This window comes from Artemia franciscana, chromosome 10 (genome assembly GCF_032884065.1).
Source record: "Artemia franciscana chromosome 10, ASM3288406v1, whole genome shotgun sequence".
NCBI classification, from domain to species: Eukaryota; Metazoa; Arthropoda; class Branchiopoda; order Anostraca; family Artemiidae; genus Artemia; species Artemia franciscana.
In genome coordinates, this window is record NC_088872.1 from 37232452 (window position 1) to 37254139 (window position 21688).

Consider the following 21688-nt stretch of genomic DNA (forward strand, 5'->3'; position numbering starts at 1 on the left):
CATAAAACTACTGCAAATCACCATCAATACATAAATTAAACCCAAAACAAACAGAAATTACAATAAATAACCGAGTCAAACTCAAAACGAGCAAAAATTAACATAAGTGGGGCTGACAACTCCCACACCTTCTCAAGACCAGAATATAGTTTGCACTTAACTGAAAACAAAATACATCTTAAATGTTTTCACTTTTTTGACTTTAATAAATAAAGAAGTATTAAGACTTTAAGAAATAAATATCAGAATATGTATATTAAACTGACAATCCACGGTAATTACTATTATTATTTCTTTTTTTAGTAAAGTGCTGGTCTTGAGAAGACACGGGAGTTGTCAGCACTAGTCCTTTTGATTTTTGATTGTTTTTAGTTTGACTGAGTTATCTATTGTAATTTCTTTTCTTTTTGGGTTTCATTTATTTATTAATGGTGATTGTTGTAGTTTTACACTTGGAAGATTGGACACTTGGAAGAACAACTAACTCGTAGAATTTTACAACGCTTTCGTCCGTAAAAACTTAAATAATAAGAATTTGTTGGTTCCCAAAGCCAACTATGCTTTCAGAGGAAAGATAAACCTTCTTCAACTTTTTGATGCCATGTGTTTTTAGCTTAATTTTGATGATTTTTCGCCCACATTTTTTTCTTCTTCTTTTTTTTTACTTTGTGCCAGTAACTGCCAAAAATTGCAGAAGTTCACATGGAAGCCTTTTCAAACAAAATGGATTTGCGGTTTTCTCTAAGTTTTTAAGACACTTATGGTGTGTAAATTCCTCTTTTTCACTTTCCTTGGCATTTTTCAACGAAAAAAAAAAACAAAAAAAACACAACTCAAATAAAATTTTCAAACTTGGAAAACCCAATTTTTCGCAGGGGTTAATTTCCGTAGGGGGGGGGAGGTGTTTTCCGCGTGGAAGTATTTTCCTGGGGGTATTTGCCAGGGAGGAGGTATATTCTGAGAGGGTATTTTCCGCTGAGAGGGAGGGGGTATTTTCAAGGGGGAGGGGTATTTTCAGGGGGGTAAACGCCTAGAACCGTGAAAACCATATAAAGGTATCACTAAGGACAAGAGATGAGAGGTTACCCCCCTCACTGCCCCGTCGATAGCCTACTGAACACATTTTAATGTTAGAATCTGCTGTAGCTGAAAAAAAAAAAAAAATCAGAACAAAAACGTGGGGCAAGATTAGTACCTGGAGTTAATAGCTTTCTTCTATGAAACCTTGGAGATCCCAAAAAACTATTTTTTATTGTATTCAATCTTGTCCTCCATGGAGCCTGAAGGTTTGGAGATCCAGGTGGGGTTGGCAAGGGACTTGTACCATGCAGAGAATCTTGTTGAATATCACGACGCGTACTATTCCTGAAAAGTTAAATCATGCAACATGACATCCGGTAGAAAGCATTTTATGCGCACCAGCCTTAATTGCAAAACTTTCTTTCAAGAGAATAATTAAAAATGAAAAGTGGTCGTTTCTATACCAAATTTGCCGTAAACATTTTAAATTTGTTTATAAAGAAGCATGAATAAACTCCATTAATTATATGATCGTATAATTGCAGCAAATTCGATGTTTTCAGTCAATTTTAGTTCAAATGTTAGTTTCTCCTGTTCTACAGTTTGCAGGCTTTAGTAAGGGATAAACCCAATCTTTTCGGCATAGCCATTGAAGCGCCTTATAGGCTAGGGTGTTTTCATTGCCGTATCCGTCTTTTTTCTCTATGTGATTAACTTTGTTTCTTCTTTTTCTTTTGCTGTTTTTCTTTTATATTTACTCCACTTAACCTCTGTTTTGTAAAATGGGTGATGCATAAATTATTATTATTAAACGAAAAGAAGGGACTTCTTTGAATAGTAGTAACGAGCGATAATAAAACGGAGATAAATTATATCGGAGGAAACCCTCTGACGTTTGCTATCAACCAGCTCACTCCAAGCAGCTTTTTCACTACCATCATCCTTCTAGATATTTGATCAACATTTTGAGATGACCAATTCGTTCAAGACAGTCAAACTGTCTTGAGTATGTTGAATTTCTATAGCTAGACTCGATTGAGTAGTTTGTCTTGTTTCCTGTTTTTTTGGTTTAGTGATTAGAGTTTCTGCATCTTTTGATAACTACGTCTGATGAATTTCCTATATTGAGTTTGAAACTCAATCGGTAACCATATGGGAAAGTTTTATGCCAAAGAGTTTGAAAAGCGATAAAAATAAAGTGATTGTGAGCGAGATCGTCAAGGATCATAAACTGAGCGATCGTGAGTAGAGAGAGGTGTAACCTGCCAATATAAACATGGTGAGGAAAAAGTGTTTTCAGGCCAAAGGGAACCAGCTGGGCCCCCACACTAAATAGAACATCAGTCCTTACATGACTGTAATATCAGCAATTTGGAATTCTACTAAATGTAAAACTTAAGAGACCGAATGTAACGTATACGCCTTTCTACTAAATACACTAAGAATTCTCTTTTTTCAAATCGGGTATCGACATAGATTGACACGCCGCAGTCCCTGAGAAAACACATATTTTTTTATCCCTGAAGGTATATTTTCATATTCAGTTTCATCCCCGAAGGCTTCTTTTATATTTTTAGGCTGTATTTTCTTCTACTGTCTTGGTTGAAACTTTTACAGGTTATTTACGTATTTATTTTAATTGTACTTATCATCCTGGAAAGCCTATTTATCGTTCCTTCCCGACGTAATTACTCAGGATGAATTTTTCTCATTTCCTCTTTTCTTCTCTTCTTTCCTTACGTATATATAACCTTTAACTTTTTCGTAAAAACGACTATATTCTAAAGAAATTCCTAGGACAATAATAAATCATACGTTTCTATGGTCCTCGATTCGATCTAAAAAAAAAAAAAGAATTTGAAAAATTTAGACTCATAATATTAAAAATAAGATAGCAAATTTTTTTAACATGAGGTAGCGTGGTTTATTTAAAGCTTTGTTTTTTTTAGAAAGATTCTTTTCCATTTGTCTTACAGTTTTGAGGAATTACTGTCTACGTGATAATTTACATTACTGCAGATACAGATTCGTGTCCGTATTTTTTTCCTTAAAGCCTTATATAAACGAATGATTTTAAAAAGTTGCGAGATAACTTGGTTGCAAATCCTAAGATTTAGTGTCCGTTTTAAGCGATAAAACAGATCAGGGGGAGGCCGGTCACTCATTGTTTCTTGATGAATGAAAGAAGATACGAATAATGAAAAAAGGTGGAGTTGCTTAAAACAACGAACTAGAATAAAAAAAATAACAAAGTCAAACCTCTGATCCTTATTGTACGCTTGAGGTAGTAGTCTATGGGATGGACGAGGTGATGGCATTGGTGAAGCTGAAGGCGTATTATTTGCACTGTGAAGGGGCGAAGATGAAGTCACATGCAAACTTCCATGATGGCCTGGACCAGGGTAGGTGTGACCTCCGCAACGACGAGACCAATTACTAAAATGAATAAGTAACTCATTACTAACGACAATCTTCTGTCCGTTGACATCAGGTACTTTATTGCTCTATTCTTTCTGCATAATGCGCAATATTGCATAAAAACTAGACGTTGATACAAATTTAGACATTCCAAATACCATGGGGTCCCAACTTTCTACATATCATTCCAATATAGGACAATATAGCTGGCAGCATATATTTCCTCACATGTAGGATAATAATTGAATAGTAATAAGAATAAATACGTAATTTCTATCTAAAAGAAAAACGAAAAAATTGAAAAAACGAAACTTCTGAGTCCAACCCAATTTCAGTTTCCTGTAAAAACCCTAAAATTTAGAATAGCCAAATTACTCCCAGTTGAAGCGTTTCAACTGATAACAACTTGCTATGACAATCGTCGCTTTACTAATATTTTAAAGCTATAATTCCCAATTTCTATATTGCAGATATTTTAAACTTAAAGAAATCAAGTAGATTGGGATTCGACGTTATGCACTTTAGACTGAAACAAGAGACTTTCCCTTCAATATGAAACTAATAATAGAAAGAGAGAAAATCAAGACGAATTCAATCTGTTCCCTATCCCTGATATTCAGGTTTCAGTTTATTAGGTTCACTAAAAGAAGAGCGAAAGGTGATAGGTTGTTTTTGCTAGATAATTCCTGAGCCCGACAAGAGACAAAAGGATGTAGGAGTACCAAACAAACTTTTCATTCCTTGCAAATTAGGCCACTCTAATTTCGTTGTAAAAAAAGAAAATTGAATATAAATATAAAATTAAATTAAAATATGAAATAAAACATTAAAATCAAATATACATATATATATATATATATATATAATATTTGTTTCATATTATGTCTACCTATTTAGCTAGTAATTATCTGGAATGATAATAGCAGAAAGTAATATCATCAAATCATTAGAACTGATGTGACCAAACAACTTGTCATAACCAAAGTAAAAAAAAACCTTTAAAGTTGGAAGGACGTCAAAACAAAAACGTTTTTTTGTCCCCTGCACTCAACTCAGGTCTATTTATACGTAAAGACCGTGATTTTCCAAGATTCTTCTTTTGGGTGTTTCAAAATCATGAATTTTTACGGCCCTATCGTATTTTCGCCAGAGTTGTCACGCTCCACCGTAAAAATAAATAAAGCAAAATATAGTCGAAGTTGAGAAAGCTATTGTTGATAAAAATTTAAATATTAATCATCTGTTAATTTCCAGGGGCAATAACACCTTAAATTGTTTTGTACTTTTGTTTTCTTTTACTGATTTTTCATGTCACTGATTTATATCAGATTTAGCAAGCAGCATTTAGTGTAAGACAATCCAAAGATCAGTAATATTTCAACGATACGATAACATGTACCAGATTCCTGGTTGTAATCTCAGGGGGTAATTTCATCCAACCAAATCATCCGAACAGTCCTTGTCGCATTGTTCAAACATTTCAATTCAACAAAAGTAGCATAAATAGCATATATTAAATAGCATAAATATGCATAAACAGCATATATTATAGCATAAATCATGTTCACGAGAGAACATATCAGTCTAAAGTAACAGTGAATGCAAGCAAATCATCTTGGTCGATACCATTACATCTTGTAACTGTTTTTTTTTTTTTTTATAACTGGTTGCATTTGCCAGTCATAAAGGCGAAACCACATTTATTGTGGATGGCTTATTGGCTCACAAAGTTCTTTTCCACGGCCCCCATCCAACTTAATACGTTTATTGAAGGATCGTATTTTTGGAATTCAATAGTTGCACAATTATTATCTCCAGTCGCTTCAAAGGTACTAAGACGTGGCAACTATGTCGGCATACTCAAGGCACAGTCTTGCCCTTTACCAATGGGAATTCCAATATGAACCCTGTCAAAACTTGGGCGACGAGATTAATTCTTTGCAACCAGACCAGTTTTGACTACTGTCAGCTTGTATGTAGGCATGCTTATCTAAACCATCATTTAGCAATCCCTTCCCATGTGGACTGTAAGGTCTGTAAAGTCTAATGCCGTATCCTTTACCTTTACCTTTACCATGTGGAATACTCTGCACCATGTGGAATGCACCAGCACCAAAAAACCATTTTTTCAACTTCATTCAGAGGAGTTTCTGACCTTTCTAACTTTGAAAAGCCAAGGAAAAAAAAAATTCCAGTATTGGTCACTGTAACATTATGATGCCAAGTTATTCTGTTCACTGCAACGTATCCATCTCGTGCAGTTGATTTATTTTTATACCAAAAAGAGATTCTTACGTACACTTTATGCTGTTTTTTTCATCTTCTGACTGCCACGTAAAATTGAAATCGTTAATACTTCCGTGTCTATACACAGAACTCCCGATTTCCCTTCAAAAAGCCCTCTCCCAAAAAACTCTACGAAACTTATTCGAATAAGCCACCCTCATAAACAAAAATAAAAAGCAAAGTGACACGCACCAGTCACATGAAAAGTACGTAATTTTGTATTGTCGTGGTTAGGGGGAGTGATTCTATTCTCGGGCTGTAGGGGCTCTTGGAAGTACTTCCATTATCCACAAATTTTCCGGTATTTGCCCAAAGTTCAACGGAAGAAATTGGGTTCTCTGAATCTCCCCAAAAATAAAGTTAAGAAAAATGAACGATTTGTACTTCACGTTGATATTCGTCTATTATTTTCGGGGAGATTCCAGGATATTCCAGATTTTGCAGCATCCAGACTTAGACGGGGAAATTTTCATAGAGACCAAATTAGGGATGTTTTCCCTTTTTTATAGAATTTTGCAAATTTACTTATGCTTACAACTTTTGATGGGCACCATTAAGGTGAATAAATTTGGCATATTCAGAATCCAACTAAAATGAAGATGGTTAATGTAAATATTGTTTCAAAACTTTAATATTTTAGAGTTTCAGCTACTATCAAGACAGTTGCTATTATTCAAATGAGCTTTTTGGAAGCTTTTTTTTTATCCTATCTCAAAGATTAAATGAACAAAGCAGGGTTGACAATAACGCAGTTATTAGGGTTGGGACACAAAAAGTTCCTATTCAAGAAAATTTAGGTCTATTTCTGTTAAACTGCATAACGTTAGCAAAATGTGGTTAAGTATTGGACAAAAAAAAAACACACATACACACACACACAAGAGATCATATAATTGGCATATTTAGAGTCAATAGTGGAATCCACTCAAATACAAATCCCTGATTTTAGCGAGATAATCAATAAAGAAAGAGAATTTGAATTAAAGTAAAAACCTAAACCTAGAAAGTGATTAAATAAAAAAAAACAAGTTTTTTTAAATAAAAGTAAGGAGCGACATTAAAACTTAAAACGAACAAAAATTACTCCGTATATGAAAGGGGCTTTTCCTCCTCGACGCCTCGCTCTTTATTTGACACTTTCTCTTAACTCTATTTTAAAACAGTGAGAAACTTTAGCGTAAAGAGCGAGGCGCTGAGGAGGAAAAGCCCCTTCCATATACGGAGTAATTTCTGTTCGTTTTAAGTTTTAATGTTGCTCCTTACTTTCATTTAAAAAAACTTGTTTTTTTATTTAATTTCTGGACATTTTTGAATTAATGCATGTTTTGATCTTGGCTCTCCGCACATAAATAATTAAAACGAAATTTGATTATTAATTAATTGCAATTAATCGGAAGATTTTGAGAAAAAAGGAGTGAGGGAGGAGGCCTAGTTGCCCTCCAAGTTTTTGATTACTTAAAAAAGCAACTAGAATTTTTACTGTTTTACAAACGTTTTCATTGGTAAAAAATATATGTAACTTGCGAATTAACTTACGTAACGAACTTCTATATTCGTATGTCTTTATTGCGTATATGAGGGGGTTCAACCCTCGTCAATACCTCGCTCTTTACACTAAGGCTTAGATTTTGTCCCAATTCCTTAAGAATGACCTCTGAATCACAAAGGCCGTAGAATAAATAGTTGAAATTACTAAAAATACTTTAGCGTAAAGAGTGAGGTATAAAAAGGAGGTAAACACCTCATATGCGTAATAATTTTTGTTCGTTTTAAGTTTTAATGCTGCTCCTTACTTTCAGTAGAAAAAACTTTTCATATTTATTGTTGCATTGTTTTTTCAAATAATGCTAGAAAATCCTGCGCCTCCTTCAATTGAAATTCGCTTCCCCATGAGAAGTTTCTCCATGGAAATATCCTCCCACGTAACCCCTCCCCTCAACTCTCCCCCTAAACCAAAAAAATCCCCCTGAAAACGTCTGTACACTTCCCAGTAACCATTACTATATGTAAACACAGGTCAAAGTTTTTAACTTGTAGCCCCTCCAACGGGGACTGTGGGGGAGAAAGTCGTCCCTAAAGACATAGTTATCAGGTTTTTTTACTATGGTGAATAAAATGGCTATCTCATAATTTTCATCCGGTAACTTTTGGGAAAAAATGAGCGTGGGAGGGGGCCTGGGTCCCCTCCAATTTTTTTGGTCACTTAAAAAGGGCATTAGAACTTTTAATTTCCGTTAGAATGAGCCCTCTCGTGACATTCTAGGACCACTCAGTCAATATGGTCACCCCTGGGAAAAAAAAAACAAACAAAAAAAAAACAAAAAAAAACAACAAATAAACACGCATCCATGATCTGTCTTCTGGCAAAAAATGCGAAATTCCACATTTTTGTAGATAGGAGCTTGAAACTCCTACAATATGGTTCTCTGATACGCTGAATCTGATGGTGTGATTTTCGTTAAAATTGTGTGACTTTTAGGGGGTGTTTCCCCCTATTTTCTAAAATGAGGCAAATTTTCTCAGACTCCGAACTTTTGATGGGTATAACTGATCTTGATGAAACTTATATATTTAGAATCTGCATTAAAATGCGATTCTTTTGATGTAACTATTGGTATTAAAATTTCATTTTTTAGAGTTTCGGTTACTATTGAGCCGGGTCGCTTATTACTACAGTTCGCTACCACGAACTGTTTGAAAGAAGAAAATATTTTGAAGTATTCTGATCATCAGACATGCCGAGCCAAGATGGGGGCAAATTATTGAATCAGTTTCACATTTTTTTTTTCCCAGAGAAAGAAGGAAACATATTAGCATTATTAGAAAAATTAGCTAATATTCACGCTCGGTGCGCATGGTTTACACATAAACATGACAAATAATCCAAACCGAATGTATGCCTATCTATGTGTGTTTCCTGTATGCATTATTATACTGTTGATCCGATAACCAAGAAACGTTAAGGGGCTGTTGAGTACACTCTTGTGGAGGCTTTAGTTATAAAATTTCCTCTCCCCAAAGATTAATTGTAAAACATTAGAAACCTAAAGAGGTTAAATCTCTGGGTGATAAAAAGTGGTTGCTCATTAAGGCTGAAAGTGACTGTTATGATACTATCAGATTGCCGGCAAGATTACTAGGAGTGAGTAACGGGACAGTGAAAATTGTACGACATTACAGCCTAGGTTCTAGTGAAATTTAATAATGTTAAACCTATGGTCATTTGATGGCTGATATTTTTGTAATTTTTTTTTTTTTTGCTGTTTTTTTTTCACATATTGCTAGTGCAAGGACCGTTTAACAAGAGATGCAATAATAATTACGTGTATAGCTGTTTTCTAGGGGCAATCGGTGATCCTTCAGCCAGTGTCAGGTGTTTAGTTGGAGAAGTGCCATTTAGTTTGATGGTATCAGTACGCTTTCGGGGTGGATCAGGTACTTCAGTTTTGTCGCGCGGCACTAATGCCTCCATTTCATCTTCTTGAGCTGGCTTACGCCGCTTTCGGTCCAACAGAAGAAAATATATCACTTTTTCGGTGTTATGACTAAAACAAAGAAATATCTGAGCTTCCGCCCTATAAAACTTTCAGTAAGATTTTCACTTTAAAGAAAATGCTAAAGCCAAGCCACCTAGGTCAGAAATAATAATGGATATTAATATGAAAATCTATTCAATCAGATACAACCAAAAGATAATCAAAGACGAGAAAGAGAGAGAGAGAGAGAGAGGAGAGAGAGAGAGAGAGAGAGAGAGAGAGAGAGAGAGAGAGAGAGAGAGAGAGAGAGAGAGAGAGAGAGAGAGAGAGAGAGAGAGAGAGAGAGAGAGAAGAGAGAGAGAGAGAGAGAGAGAGAGAGAGAGAGAGAGAGAGAGAGAGAGAGAGAGAGAGAGAGAGAGAGGAGAGAGAGAGAGAGAAGAGAGAGAGAGAGAGGAGAGAGAGAGAGAGAGAGAGAGAGAGAGAGAGAGAGAGAGAGAGAGAGAGAGAGAGAGAGAGAGAGAGAGAGAGAGAGAGAGAGAGAGAGAGAGAACAAGAGCCTGAAGTGAATGAGGTATCCACAGTTAAGAAAATTCCAATTTATAATCCACTCTCTACTTCCAAAAATGAATAATTACCAAAGGAAATGGCGCTTAATGTACTCTCTATGGATTTAATCATTTAAAAGGACAGTTTCTCTCACCTCACAAATGCTTGATCAATGAACCGAAAATAGATTTCAATAATTCATTCTTTAATAAAGTTCAAGTAGTTATATCTTTAGAAACAATCAATCAGGGAAATATGTTAGTTATCCAAAGTTAAAAAAGGACTCATCTCACAAAATTACACAAGGGATATATTCTAGGTGATGAAGCCACGATTAATTTTTATTTTATTCATAGTGTCGGCCTTAACCTACCGAGTTGTGTTTTTCGGGGGCTTTTTTTCACCGTAGGTATTTTCTGGGGGCTAGTTGTCCTTGGGAGAAACCTTTCCAGGAACAAACTTTCCGGAGGAACTTTTGTGGGGAGCGGCCAAATTTCCCGTGTGTATGCTTTGATACCAACATTTCCGATCGTCCAATCGCTTTGATTAAAATCGCCGACTTAATAATTTGATTTGGTGCCATGTAGGGCTGTATGGGTGCCCAGAAGTACATGGGGCTTAAACACAACTTACCATTTTTAATCGAAAGAGCTTTCACCAAGCTCTTAATCATCATGCGTTCTATGTTATTACTCCTAGGGCACAAGACTGATAATAATCCATATAATAGGGCATAAGAATGAAAATAATCCAAGACATGTCGCTCATATTAAGTCAAGAGAATCATGTTTACAATAATCCTGGAAAACTTCAAAAATAAAGAAAAAATAGAGGCCTCAACTTTGATTTCCTTCTTTTCGATAGTAAAAATCCCTGACAGAAAATTTGATATTTGGCTTGAATATGAATTTCTCTCTCCTTAGCAATTTTAAATAAGTTGAAAAAAGGACTTCGTTTGAGTTTAATTCTCATAGAAGCCATTAAGCAAAGCTGCTTCTACGACCAAGTTTATAACCGAGAAGCTAAAGATATTCATGAAAACCTCAACTAAATTATCTTACTGTTGTTGCAATCTTCAACAAAGTAGCTTTCATTAAGTCCCAAAAAAGATATCAACAGGCTGAAATTGTAAGATATTGAACAACTGGCAATCGTGCTGAAGTCGATCCGCTCTTCGCCCTGCCATAACATTTTTCTTTTGAAAAGGTTTCAGTTGTGTAGAAATTTTGTATTGAGAGGTGTGAGGAATAAAATTATTTATAACGAGTGTTATGCCCCACCAAGGCATAGGGTAAGCCTGAAAACCGATTAGTGCAATGGGAAAACCGATCAGTTTCATCTATCGTCGAGCAGAAATTAGAAATCAATTTGAAAGTAGAAAGCATTTCAATTGAAAATCGTTCGAAAGGACAAGATGTGGTGGCTCTTGTTCAGAACCACCATTTTTATACGATGCGAGTCATGCTCTGTATAAAGCAAGGGGTGCTACAGCTTCTAGATGAAACGTTTTGATTTTTTTGTCAAGTTTTGGCTACAGAAAGCACATAAAGTAATATGTCATATGGGTTTTTAGGAAAAATCTTGTACCTATCCTTTGAACACTTTTCCTTTCGGTAAGTTCCTTTAGATAAGAGTTTTTTTTACAGTATTGAACATTAGAAAAATTAACACAACCAAAACTAAAATCAAATCACTAATAAATGTAGTTTTGCCATCCATAACGCACTGAGGCCATTTTTAGCCAAAAATGAAGACACCCGCGGTTAGAAGAAAAGTGAAGACGTGACAATAATGAAAATGAAGAGCAAAGCAAGCGCGGCTAGAAGACATGCGGCACCGAGCATGTGAGTGAGTCAAAAATGAAAATGAAGAGTAAATACGCACGCGGTTAGAAGATGAGTGACAGCGTGTCAAAAATGAAAATGAAGATCAAAGACGCACGCGGTTAGAAAACATGCGATACCGAGCAAGTGAGAGAGTCAATGAAAATCAACCTGGACAGCGAAAACCAAAACGTGTCAAAATTGAAAATGATAGCGATGACGTTTGGGTTTGCGATTTTAACATGGATAAGGTCATTAATGCCTACCATACCTTTGTTAAAAACAGCAAAGGCTTGGCGATATGTATTTTATAATGACGACTGACAAGCCGAGGTAAAATGAACCAAATAAATTGAAAATGATGGCGATGATGATTGGGCTTAGAATTTGACATGGATAAGGTTATCAATGGTCAGAAAAGGAATAAAAAGCATGCCAACATAACGTTTGGGACAAACACTTTCTTTAGTGACCCTTTCAAAGGCAAAAAATAATTCTCAAATTCAGCCCCTTCCCCTCCCCCACAAGTGAATATTTGTTTGAATTCATCTGGATAGGTACACGTAATTGCACATGAATACAGTATAGGTACGAATTTTTTACAGTATAGGACATTAGAAAAATTAACATAACCAAAACTATAATCAAATCACTAAAAAATGTAATTTTGATATCCATAATGCACTGAGGCCTTGCCGAGGATTACGACTTGTGATGATTACTGTTATTTTTAGCAGTGTTTTCTTCTCTATGATCGATTCTAGCGATGTTTGCAGCTTGGTTTTTTTTTCTGCCTTGTTTGGCTTAATTTAAAAGTTCTAGTCGTTTACATCCATTTTTTTCTAACACTAGAAAAGCAAGATTTGAAATTCTTAAAAAAAAATTCCTTTCAGACGCCTGAAATTTAACTTGATTGTTTGTGATATAAACAATCAAGTCAGGTCGACAAAGAAAATTAGCCTTTATAATATTTACTGAGGATTAAGGAGTTCTCGGACAAGTCTGTTTCTATCCCTGAAACATCCGAGACTATTCATGGCTTGCAAGACATCTGGATCCATATCTGCTTCTGATGGAAGGACATGAGTAGGGACGGCAGCCATCATGGGCAATTCACATTCTAAGTCACCATTCGGTCGGCCTGAAGTAACACCTGTTACCCAAGGATGCTTCAAGACCTCCTGTAACTAAAGAGAACATATTTGAATGGCCAGAAAGAGGAAAATAGAAATTATAAAAACAATTAGTATCGCAACATAGTAAACAATACCAAATACATGTTAAAACCAAGCAATTGCTTTGTAGCTAAAGCAAACATTTCTATTTTTTTGAAATGATTGACTTTTGCAGCATACCATATGTTCAATAGTGGTTCCAGGATTGAGGGAGGGGGGAATAAAATGTTGATAATTTTTTCATTAGTCAACAGATCCGTAGGCTAGAATTTCTACGGCCTTTTTGCACCTTGAATTGAATTTATATATATATATATATATATATATATATATATATATATATATATATATATATATATATATATATATATATATATATATATATATATATATATATATATATATATATATATATATATATATATATAATATATATATATATATATATATATATATATATATATATATATATATAATATATATATATATATATATATATATATATATATATATATATATATATATATATATATATATATATATATATATATATATATATATATATATTCAAACGAGCAATAATTGTATTTATATATATCATGAAAAGAGAAATCACCAATGCTACAGCACAAACACACACACAAAAAAAAAAAAAAAAATAAAAATAAAAAAAAAAAATAAAAAAATAAAAAAATAAAATAAAATAAAGAGACAGAAGGAGAAAAGGAAGACTGTTTTCCTAAATTAGTGATTAATATAGACCAGCACTTGAATGAGGCCTCAACCCTACTCATCCATACAATCACATAGGTCAAACAGCATAGCCACACACAATCAACCATTTTTCTGGCCTAAAAAAACGATCGATATAGGTGGAGTTTGAGAAAATTCGAGAGAGCATTAAATTTGATAAAACAAATCCCGTTGGTGACGTCATATTTATGAGCATATTGCAAGAGCATACATACATCATATTTGCCTCAGTATTGGTTTTATCGTTTTTAGTGTCTATGATACAGGAAGAGTTACATAAGAAACTTAGCTAAGTATAAAATACCAAGTGTAATAAGTATTTTTTGCAAAAGGCGTTTATTGTTTTTAGTGTCTTATGATGCAGGCAAAATTAGACAATAAATAATAATAATAAGTTTAAAAGTTGGACACTAGCTTTCCAGTTGAACTACTTCACTTCTCTTCAAAAATCTATATTTAGCGAATGGAAAAAGGCTATAGTCTAGCTACTAAATCATTCATAATACAAAACGGGAAAAGGTGAGCTTCCCTTCAATTTAGGCAGTATGCTATTATTTTTTTATTTTATCAAAAGGGGTTGAACTAAAACACTTTTAGGGTGGATCTAACTTATTACAGGAGGGTGGGGTGTAGTATCTTATTGTGAATAAAACGGTAGAGCAAGATTATGTTTATTTTCAAAAGACTATCTTAGCAGAGCTGAACTTGTTTGTTCTGCCAAACAAACAAAACAGAAATACCAAATATACCTTAAAAAACTAATGGAAAACGAAACGTCTTATGCATAAAATGATTAATAGAAAAAAAATGAACAAAATATAGCTTTATACAGCTTACCGCATTTGGTATTAATAAAATAAATAAATAAAATACCTTACAAAATAGCATCACCAAAAATGAGCAAAAAAAGCTTTTACAATAAATGGCAAAAAAAAGAAACAGGAGTAAAAGGTTAACTTATTTAATATTTTAATCATATAGGGAGAAATTTTATGCAGTAATAACAGTAGAAACATTTTACGCAGTAAAAGTGAGGATTTTTGTTGAGACAGAACAAAGGAAAAGAGGTCTTTGGGGTAGGGGATGACTAGGGAAACACGAATTAATCGTGAAGATTTTGGCAGCACTATTGGGAGACGTAAGCAAATCTTTGATTTCCTTTCCTCGACGGTAACCAGATTGTTTCCGTAAAGAAGGGAGATATCTGCAAGGAGCTTTACCTTCATAAAAGAAAAATTTCAGGCATCTCTCTTGGGCTGCCTGTATTCTTTCCGACGATTCCTAATAACATTATTTACGTAGCAATTGCATAGCCACACCATTAAACATACATTTACGCAAGATTTTTTAGGGTAGGTGTCTTCAAACTGCCCTTTGGCCACTCTTAAAAATTAATGCGGTTTCAAAACCAAAAACGCATTAATAAAAACATCGAAATAATGCATGTATGTTCAAAAGTTACAACCTTGCCATTCAGACAGTCACCACGAGCAAAAATATATATTATTTTGAATTCAGCATGACGGACTTAGAAAAGCGAATCTATTTGAATTGGTCTTAGTTGTTACTGAAGAAAGAATGTTTTCGATACACTTTCTTAGAAAGCCCCAAATAAGTTTCGAAAGCGTTTCTAATGCTTCAAACACTGAGATTATGTAGAGTTGAAAAAATGAAGCAAAAAGAAATAAGGCTTTCCAAAATGAATACATGTCAAGCGAAAACACAGATACTGGAGCAAATAGTTTTTGTAATTACAAGTCTAAAAGAAAAGTGCTGTTTAACAAACATATGCTTTAGAAGAATCTCTAGAAAAAAAAATAGCTCAGTAAGGTAAGAATATGTAACATTCTCAAACATAAAAATGAGACCCTGATCATTGACGAAAATGAAAAACTAACAATCAAGAGTTCTTTCTTAATATCGAGTTACTAGAAGCGGATAAATGAAATCAAGGAATTGCAACGACTCAACGAAATGAAAAAAAAAACATCTGCTGTAAAATGGGACCCAAGATGGACTTCTTTCTCGAATTATACACCAAATATATAGAACCAAATCGGAAAATGTATAAACAGTAAGCCAGTAAAGCCTCTGCCCAAGCACTACCCAAAACTACCAAAAATGAATTTTTGCTTTCTTGAGAGTTGCCCAGTAAATTTGGAAATCTCGCAGACTCTTTATGGATTGAATACCATAAAGATTGAAAGATTGAATAGATATATTCGATATCTCTCAGGTTCTTACACAGTAGAACTGCAAGGGACTCAACTAAAACTGTCTGAAATACTTCAAACAACTGACTTAACCATCCATTCCATTCCAATCTGGTGGTACAAAAAAGTTGAGTATTTGGATGATTTAGAAATATGAACAGGTCTACATTCAAGAAAATCATTTTAATGGCTCTCAGAGATGAATTTTCCTGACCATACAAATATATTCACCGGGGCATCCAAAGACAAAAATGAAAACTGAGGTACATTCTCTATCACTTCTGTTAATAAGATTAAATAATAAAAAAACATGTTTTTTTTAACTGAAAGTAAGGAGCGACATTAAAACTTAAACGAACAGAAATTACTTCGTATATGAAAGGGGCTGCTTCCTCATCAACGCCCCACTCTTTACGCTAAAGTTTGACTCTTTCTCTCATATCTTCTTTTTAAAACAATAAAAAACTTTAGCGTAAAGAGCGGGGCGTTGACGAGGAAGCAGTCCCTTTCATATACGAAGTAATTTCTGTTCGTTTTAAGTTTTAATGTCGCTCCTTACTTTCAGTTTAAAAAAACTTTTTTTTATTATTTAATTTCTGAACGTTTTTGAATCAATGAATGTTTTAATTTTGGCTCTCCGTAGAGGAATAATTAAAACAAAATTTGCATATTTATTTTTTTGGCTAAATGGCTTTCTCATAATTTTGATCGAATGATTTTGAGAAAAAAAAAGAGCAGGCGAGGAAGCCTAGTTGCCCTCCGATTTTTTGGTTAATTAAAAAGGCAACTAGAACTTTTAATTTTTTTCGAATCTTTTTATTAGTAAAATATATACGTAACGTATAAATTAGCTTAGGTAAAGAACTTTTGTATTCTCATGTTTTTATTACATATATTAGGGGGTTCGCCCCCTCGTCAGTACCTCGCTCTTTACACTATAGTTTAAATTTTGTCTCAATTCATTAAGAATGACCCCTGAATCACAAAAGCCGTAGAATAAATAGTTGAAATATCTTAAAAATACTTTAGCGTAAAGAGCGAGGTATTAGGAGGAGGTGAGCCCCTCATATGTGTAATAATTTCTGTTCGTTTTAAGTTTTAATGCTGCTCCTTATTTCCTGCTGAAAAAACTTCTTCATATTTATTTTTTCATTGTTTTATTTTTAATAATGCTAGTAATTCCTGCGCTCCCTTCATGGAAATTTTCTTCCCCCATGACAAATTCCTCGATGGAAAGTTCCCCCAGCATATCCCCCTCTTCTCAACCCCTACCCCCAACCAAAAAATCCTCCTGAAAACGCCTGTACACTTCCCAATAACCATTACTATATGTAAGCACTGGTCAAAGTTTGTAACTTGTAGCCCCTCCCACGGGGACTGTGGGGGAGTAAGTCGTCCCCAAAGACATAGTTATGAGGTTTTTCGACTACGCTGAATAAAATGGCTTTTATTCAGAATTTTGATCCGTTGACTTTGGGAAAATAATTAGCGTGGGAGGGGGCCTAGGTTACCTCCAATTTTTTTGGTCACTTAAAAAGGGCACTAGAACTTTTCATTTCCGTTAGAGTGAGCCCTCTCGCAACATTCTAGGACAACTGGGTCGATACGATCACCCCTGGGAAAAAAAACAAACAAACAAATAAACACGCATCCGTGATTTGTTTTCTGGCAAAAAAATATAAAATTCCACATTTTTGTAGATAGGAGCTTGAAACTTCTGCAGTAGGGTTCTCTGATACGCTGAACCTGATGGTGTGATTTTCGTTAAGATTCTATGACTTTTAGGGAGTGTCCCCCCCCCCGTTTTCTAAAATAACGCAAATTTTCTCAGGCTCGTAACTTTGGGTAAGATTAGACTTGATGAAACTTATATATTTAAAATCAGCATTAAAATGCGATTCTTTTGATGTAGCTATTGGTATCAAAATTCCATTTTTTAGAGTTTTGGTTGCTATTGAGCCGGGTCGCTCCTTACTACAGTTCGTTACCACGAACTGTTTGATAAACTGTTTGGTTAGCAAATACCTAGGTAATGCTGCATTTACCTAGACTGAAGATGCCAAATTTGTTTAATCTTTCATTGATTCTTCTCAAACAAAGTCAAAGCAGAATCTCCACTGATTACATCAGTTCAAACGAAGCCTTTAAATCTTTTATTGATATAGAATGCCGTTATGATACATCACCGTTTGTCATCAATCTATGCAAGAAGCTGTGAGTAAAGGAATTGGAGTAGGGAAACACAGAATGGGTCCCTTGTCATGCAAGTATATCTGTTAATGAGAAAACGCACAGCTACCAAAGATTATAGTTTTATTGCTGGTATAGCAGCAAGATAAATTACTCTAAGAACAATTCACAATATAAACCATTCTGGAAACTTCCATAGCATCCTTGAAATTGATGGCTATTGACAAATCTTATCCTTAATTGCAATTACTTTATTTTTCGCAAACAAACAGCTATGACAAGGAGCTCTACAGTAAAACATCAAGAAATCTTCAAAATTTCTATTCATATTGCTATCAGAAGATGTTAGAAAATATTTTATTTTTCCCACTTTTATGGTAATAGCCCAATTTGTGCTTACTGTCATGGAACCGAAGCAACGAAAATTTACTGAGTTCCTATTAACTGAACGTCAAACAAAGACATGCTATAGGTAACTTTATGAGTGCTAAGATACTGAAAACTTTTATGATCGTCTAGATGATTTGGAAGATCTTGAAGAAACCGTTGTTGCTGTTGCTTTGACGCGCAATTCTTCCCAATCAATTTTAAGGGACAAGTCCCTGTAAATAGCTTACATGTTCCAGAAAGTACTTCTCTGGAGATCAAGCTCCATATACCGGTTTTATACATAGGATTGAAGGTCATCATCATCAGCGCTAGTAAATTATGAAGCTTATGAAGAGAAAAAATAGACAAAAGATATAACTCGTAAATTGCGCTGGGGCACCGTACAACCCCTCCCCCTCTACGGACATCCGAAAATGCGCTAAAGTCAAAAGAAGGAAAAACTGAAAGACTTTAGATTCTAAAAATGTTGACTAGTTTCATTTGAAAATGTTTTGACTAATACCATTGGATCAAACGTAAGCCTAGTAGGTCCTTCTGTTTTGTTAAGTAATGCCGAAAAATAAGTTACCGTGTATATTGTTGATAAAGAAAGAGAGAAAAACTGAAGTCATCTTTACGAAAGAAAATTTGGCACGAATTCAAGCTCCAAAGCTGATTGTAAAACCATCTTGGATCCACTTTTTGCTTCCTTAGAAAGAATAGATCGATTGGAATCCAATTAATGAAATAGCTAAAGGACGGCACGTTCACGATGAGAATAATATAATGATGCGACGGTTTTAAAATAGAAAACATGTATGTTTCAAGTCAAAGCTGTGCCTCGGGAGGGGGAGGGGGGTTCGATTCTATCATTTACGCGAAACCATGCTCTACCATAGTAACCTCTAAATAGCATATTCACTTTTATAGGAACGATGGCATTTTTATTTTTTAAATTCCTTTTCCATCAGTAATACAAATTATTGAATAATGAAGAGGTGTCGATTTAGAAAAATTACCTGACTTTATTTCTAAGAGGTGGGAGATGAGTTTTTTGGAAGAGAGGTTGTAGCCAAAAGAACAGAAATTTACTCCTTGTTTTCCACTTGGGTTTAATTTGTTCAACTTCACAGGACATACCATTATCAACTAACCTTTCACTTCAAAAAAAAAAAAAAGCAATGATCAGATGTACAATCGACGAAGCCTTGCAGTGGTGTATATCCAGATATACAAGTACATGAATAACTGAAAAACTTCAATTAAGAAAGTCAAAAGTCATAAACTTGAAAATTCAAAGGTTTGTTCACTTTCCTCCACATAATGTAGGCCTACATCGGAGAGTAACGGGTTTGCTGACATTCTTGACACACTGCCACCACCACTGGCGCACTTCAAAGTGAGAGGCAAAGTTCTACCACGCTTGACACATTTCCATCATGCTTAGCACACTTCCACCATGATTAGAACACTACCGTCACACATGATACAGTTCCGCAACGCTTGGCATAGTTCCACAATGCGTGGCAATCATCTGTCACACCAGTTTTCACGATCATTTTCTAGAACCTGACGAACAGCAACAAATATTTTAAATGTAAAGTCCTTCTCCCCGCCCAAAAAAATAGTCCAATAAGGTGCCAAAAACTTTCTTTTCGATCTGCTGGAGAGCCAAACCTTGCAGCCCTTCCTCCGGGGACTGTGGAGGGTCTAGTCATCTTCAAATACACAATTATTAGATTTCATAGCTATGATGAACAAAATGTCTATCTCATGATTCTAATCGGACGACCTAGGGGATAAAAAAGGGCGTGCAAGGAGGACTAACTGCCCTCCAACATTTTTGGTCACATAAAAATGGTACTACATTTTTAGATTTCCGATCAAATGAGCCCTCTCTTGATCATCTAGAATCACTGGTTCTTTGTGAGCTTTGGAGGAGAATCATCATGTGAACTTTGGAGGAGACACATTCGACTGTAAATTGAAAGTTCTAGTGCTCTTTTAAGTCAAAAGCAATCGGAGGCTCCCCCCCCCCCTGTTACGCCCTTTTCCCCAAACGGGTCCGATCAAAATTTTAAGATAGTCATTTTGTTTAAAATGGTCCAAAGGCAAAACAACTTTGCCTCTGGGGGTTAAATACCCCCTTGACCTCCGGATCAAGGCTTATAAGTTAAGCTAGTTGTTCATTGTTAGCATATATAAATTTTACGGAAGGGGTAGTTGTATAAACTTTGTGAGGATCATTTGATAGAAAATTGAAAATTCTACTTCCCTTTTTAAGAGTCAAAAGGGAACAGAGAGCAGCCAGTTTGGTAAAAAACATACAACGGTTACAAATGTAAATGAATATGACGCAAATCAAGCTTAAAACAACAAGAAATCACTTAAACAAGGGTTTGGTAGCGGCCCCATTATCTAAATGTAAAAGTCTAAACCCTACAGCGTCATTGGTAATTTACTGAAAAAGAATTTTGTTATATTATCTTTTGTACTTTTTTCCCCAAAATTGAAAACAAAAATAACGAATTTTTGTAACAAAACAGTTAACAAGAGCTAAGAGCTCATATGGCACTTATGACGAGGTCGGAAGAGCCAAGAGCTCATAAGGTATGTGCTCTAGCAAAATTCTAAGAACCAATAGATCGCTTTAAAAGGAAACTCAGAGGCTTAATACTGGTCGGGATTTAAAATAAGAGCTCTGAGTCACAAGGTTCTTCTAAATATCAAAATTCATTAAGATCCGATCACTCACTCGTAAGTTAAAAATACCTCAATTTTCCTAATTTTTCCTCTCCCTTCAGCCCCCCAGATGGTCGAATCGGGGATAACGACTTTATCGAGTAAATATGTGCAGCTCCCTGGCACGCGTACCAATTTTCATCGTCCTAGCACGTTTAGAAGCACCAAAGCACGGAACCCCATCCCCAACTCCCCCAAAGAGAGCGGATCCAGTCCGGTTAAGTCAATCATGAATCTACGACATTTATAAGCGTTGTCCAAGATTTCCGGTTTCCCCCTCCAACTCCCCCCAATGTCGACAGATCTGATCGGGATTTAAAATAAGAGCTCTGAGACATGAGTTCCTTCTAAATATCAAATTTCATTAAGATCCGGTCACCCGTTCTTAAGTTAAAAATACCGTTTTCCTTTCCGGTTTCTCCCTCCAACTCCCCCCAATGTCATTGGATCTGGTCAGGATTTAAAATGAGAGTTCTAAAGCAGAAGATCCTTCTAAACATCAAATTTCATTAAGATTTGATCACCCGTTCGTAAGTTACAAATACCTCATTTTTTCTAATTTTCTAATTGTAATTTGTAGTTTACCAAAGTAGCGTGAATTATCATGGGGACATCGTGTTTGGGGGTGGATGGGTAAAAAATGAAACGTTGAATTTGATGAGTGATTTTTAACAAGG

General features: G+C 35.0%; 1 protein-coding gene across 1 annotated transcript in view; it reads right to left on the reverse strand.

The window, feature by feature from the left end:
• Window positions 1-21688, reverse strand: part of LOC136032156 (serine/threonine kinase SAD-1-like) — a 124131-nt gene that overhangs the window by 21771 nt on the left and 80672 nt on the right. Inside the window, exons 7-10 of the mRNA XM_065712339.1 lie at window positions 12545-12756; window positions 9048-9269; window positions 3280-3456; window positions 1196-1365 (exon numbers count right to left, since the gene is read on the reverse strand). Of these exons, the coding sequence (XP_065568411.1) occupies window positions 1196-1365; window positions 3280-3456; window positions 9048-9269; window positions 12545-12756 (781 nt within the window). The remainder of the gene's footprint in view (window positions 1-1195; window positions 1366-3279; window positions 3457-9047; window positions 9270-12544; window positions 12757-21688) is intronic.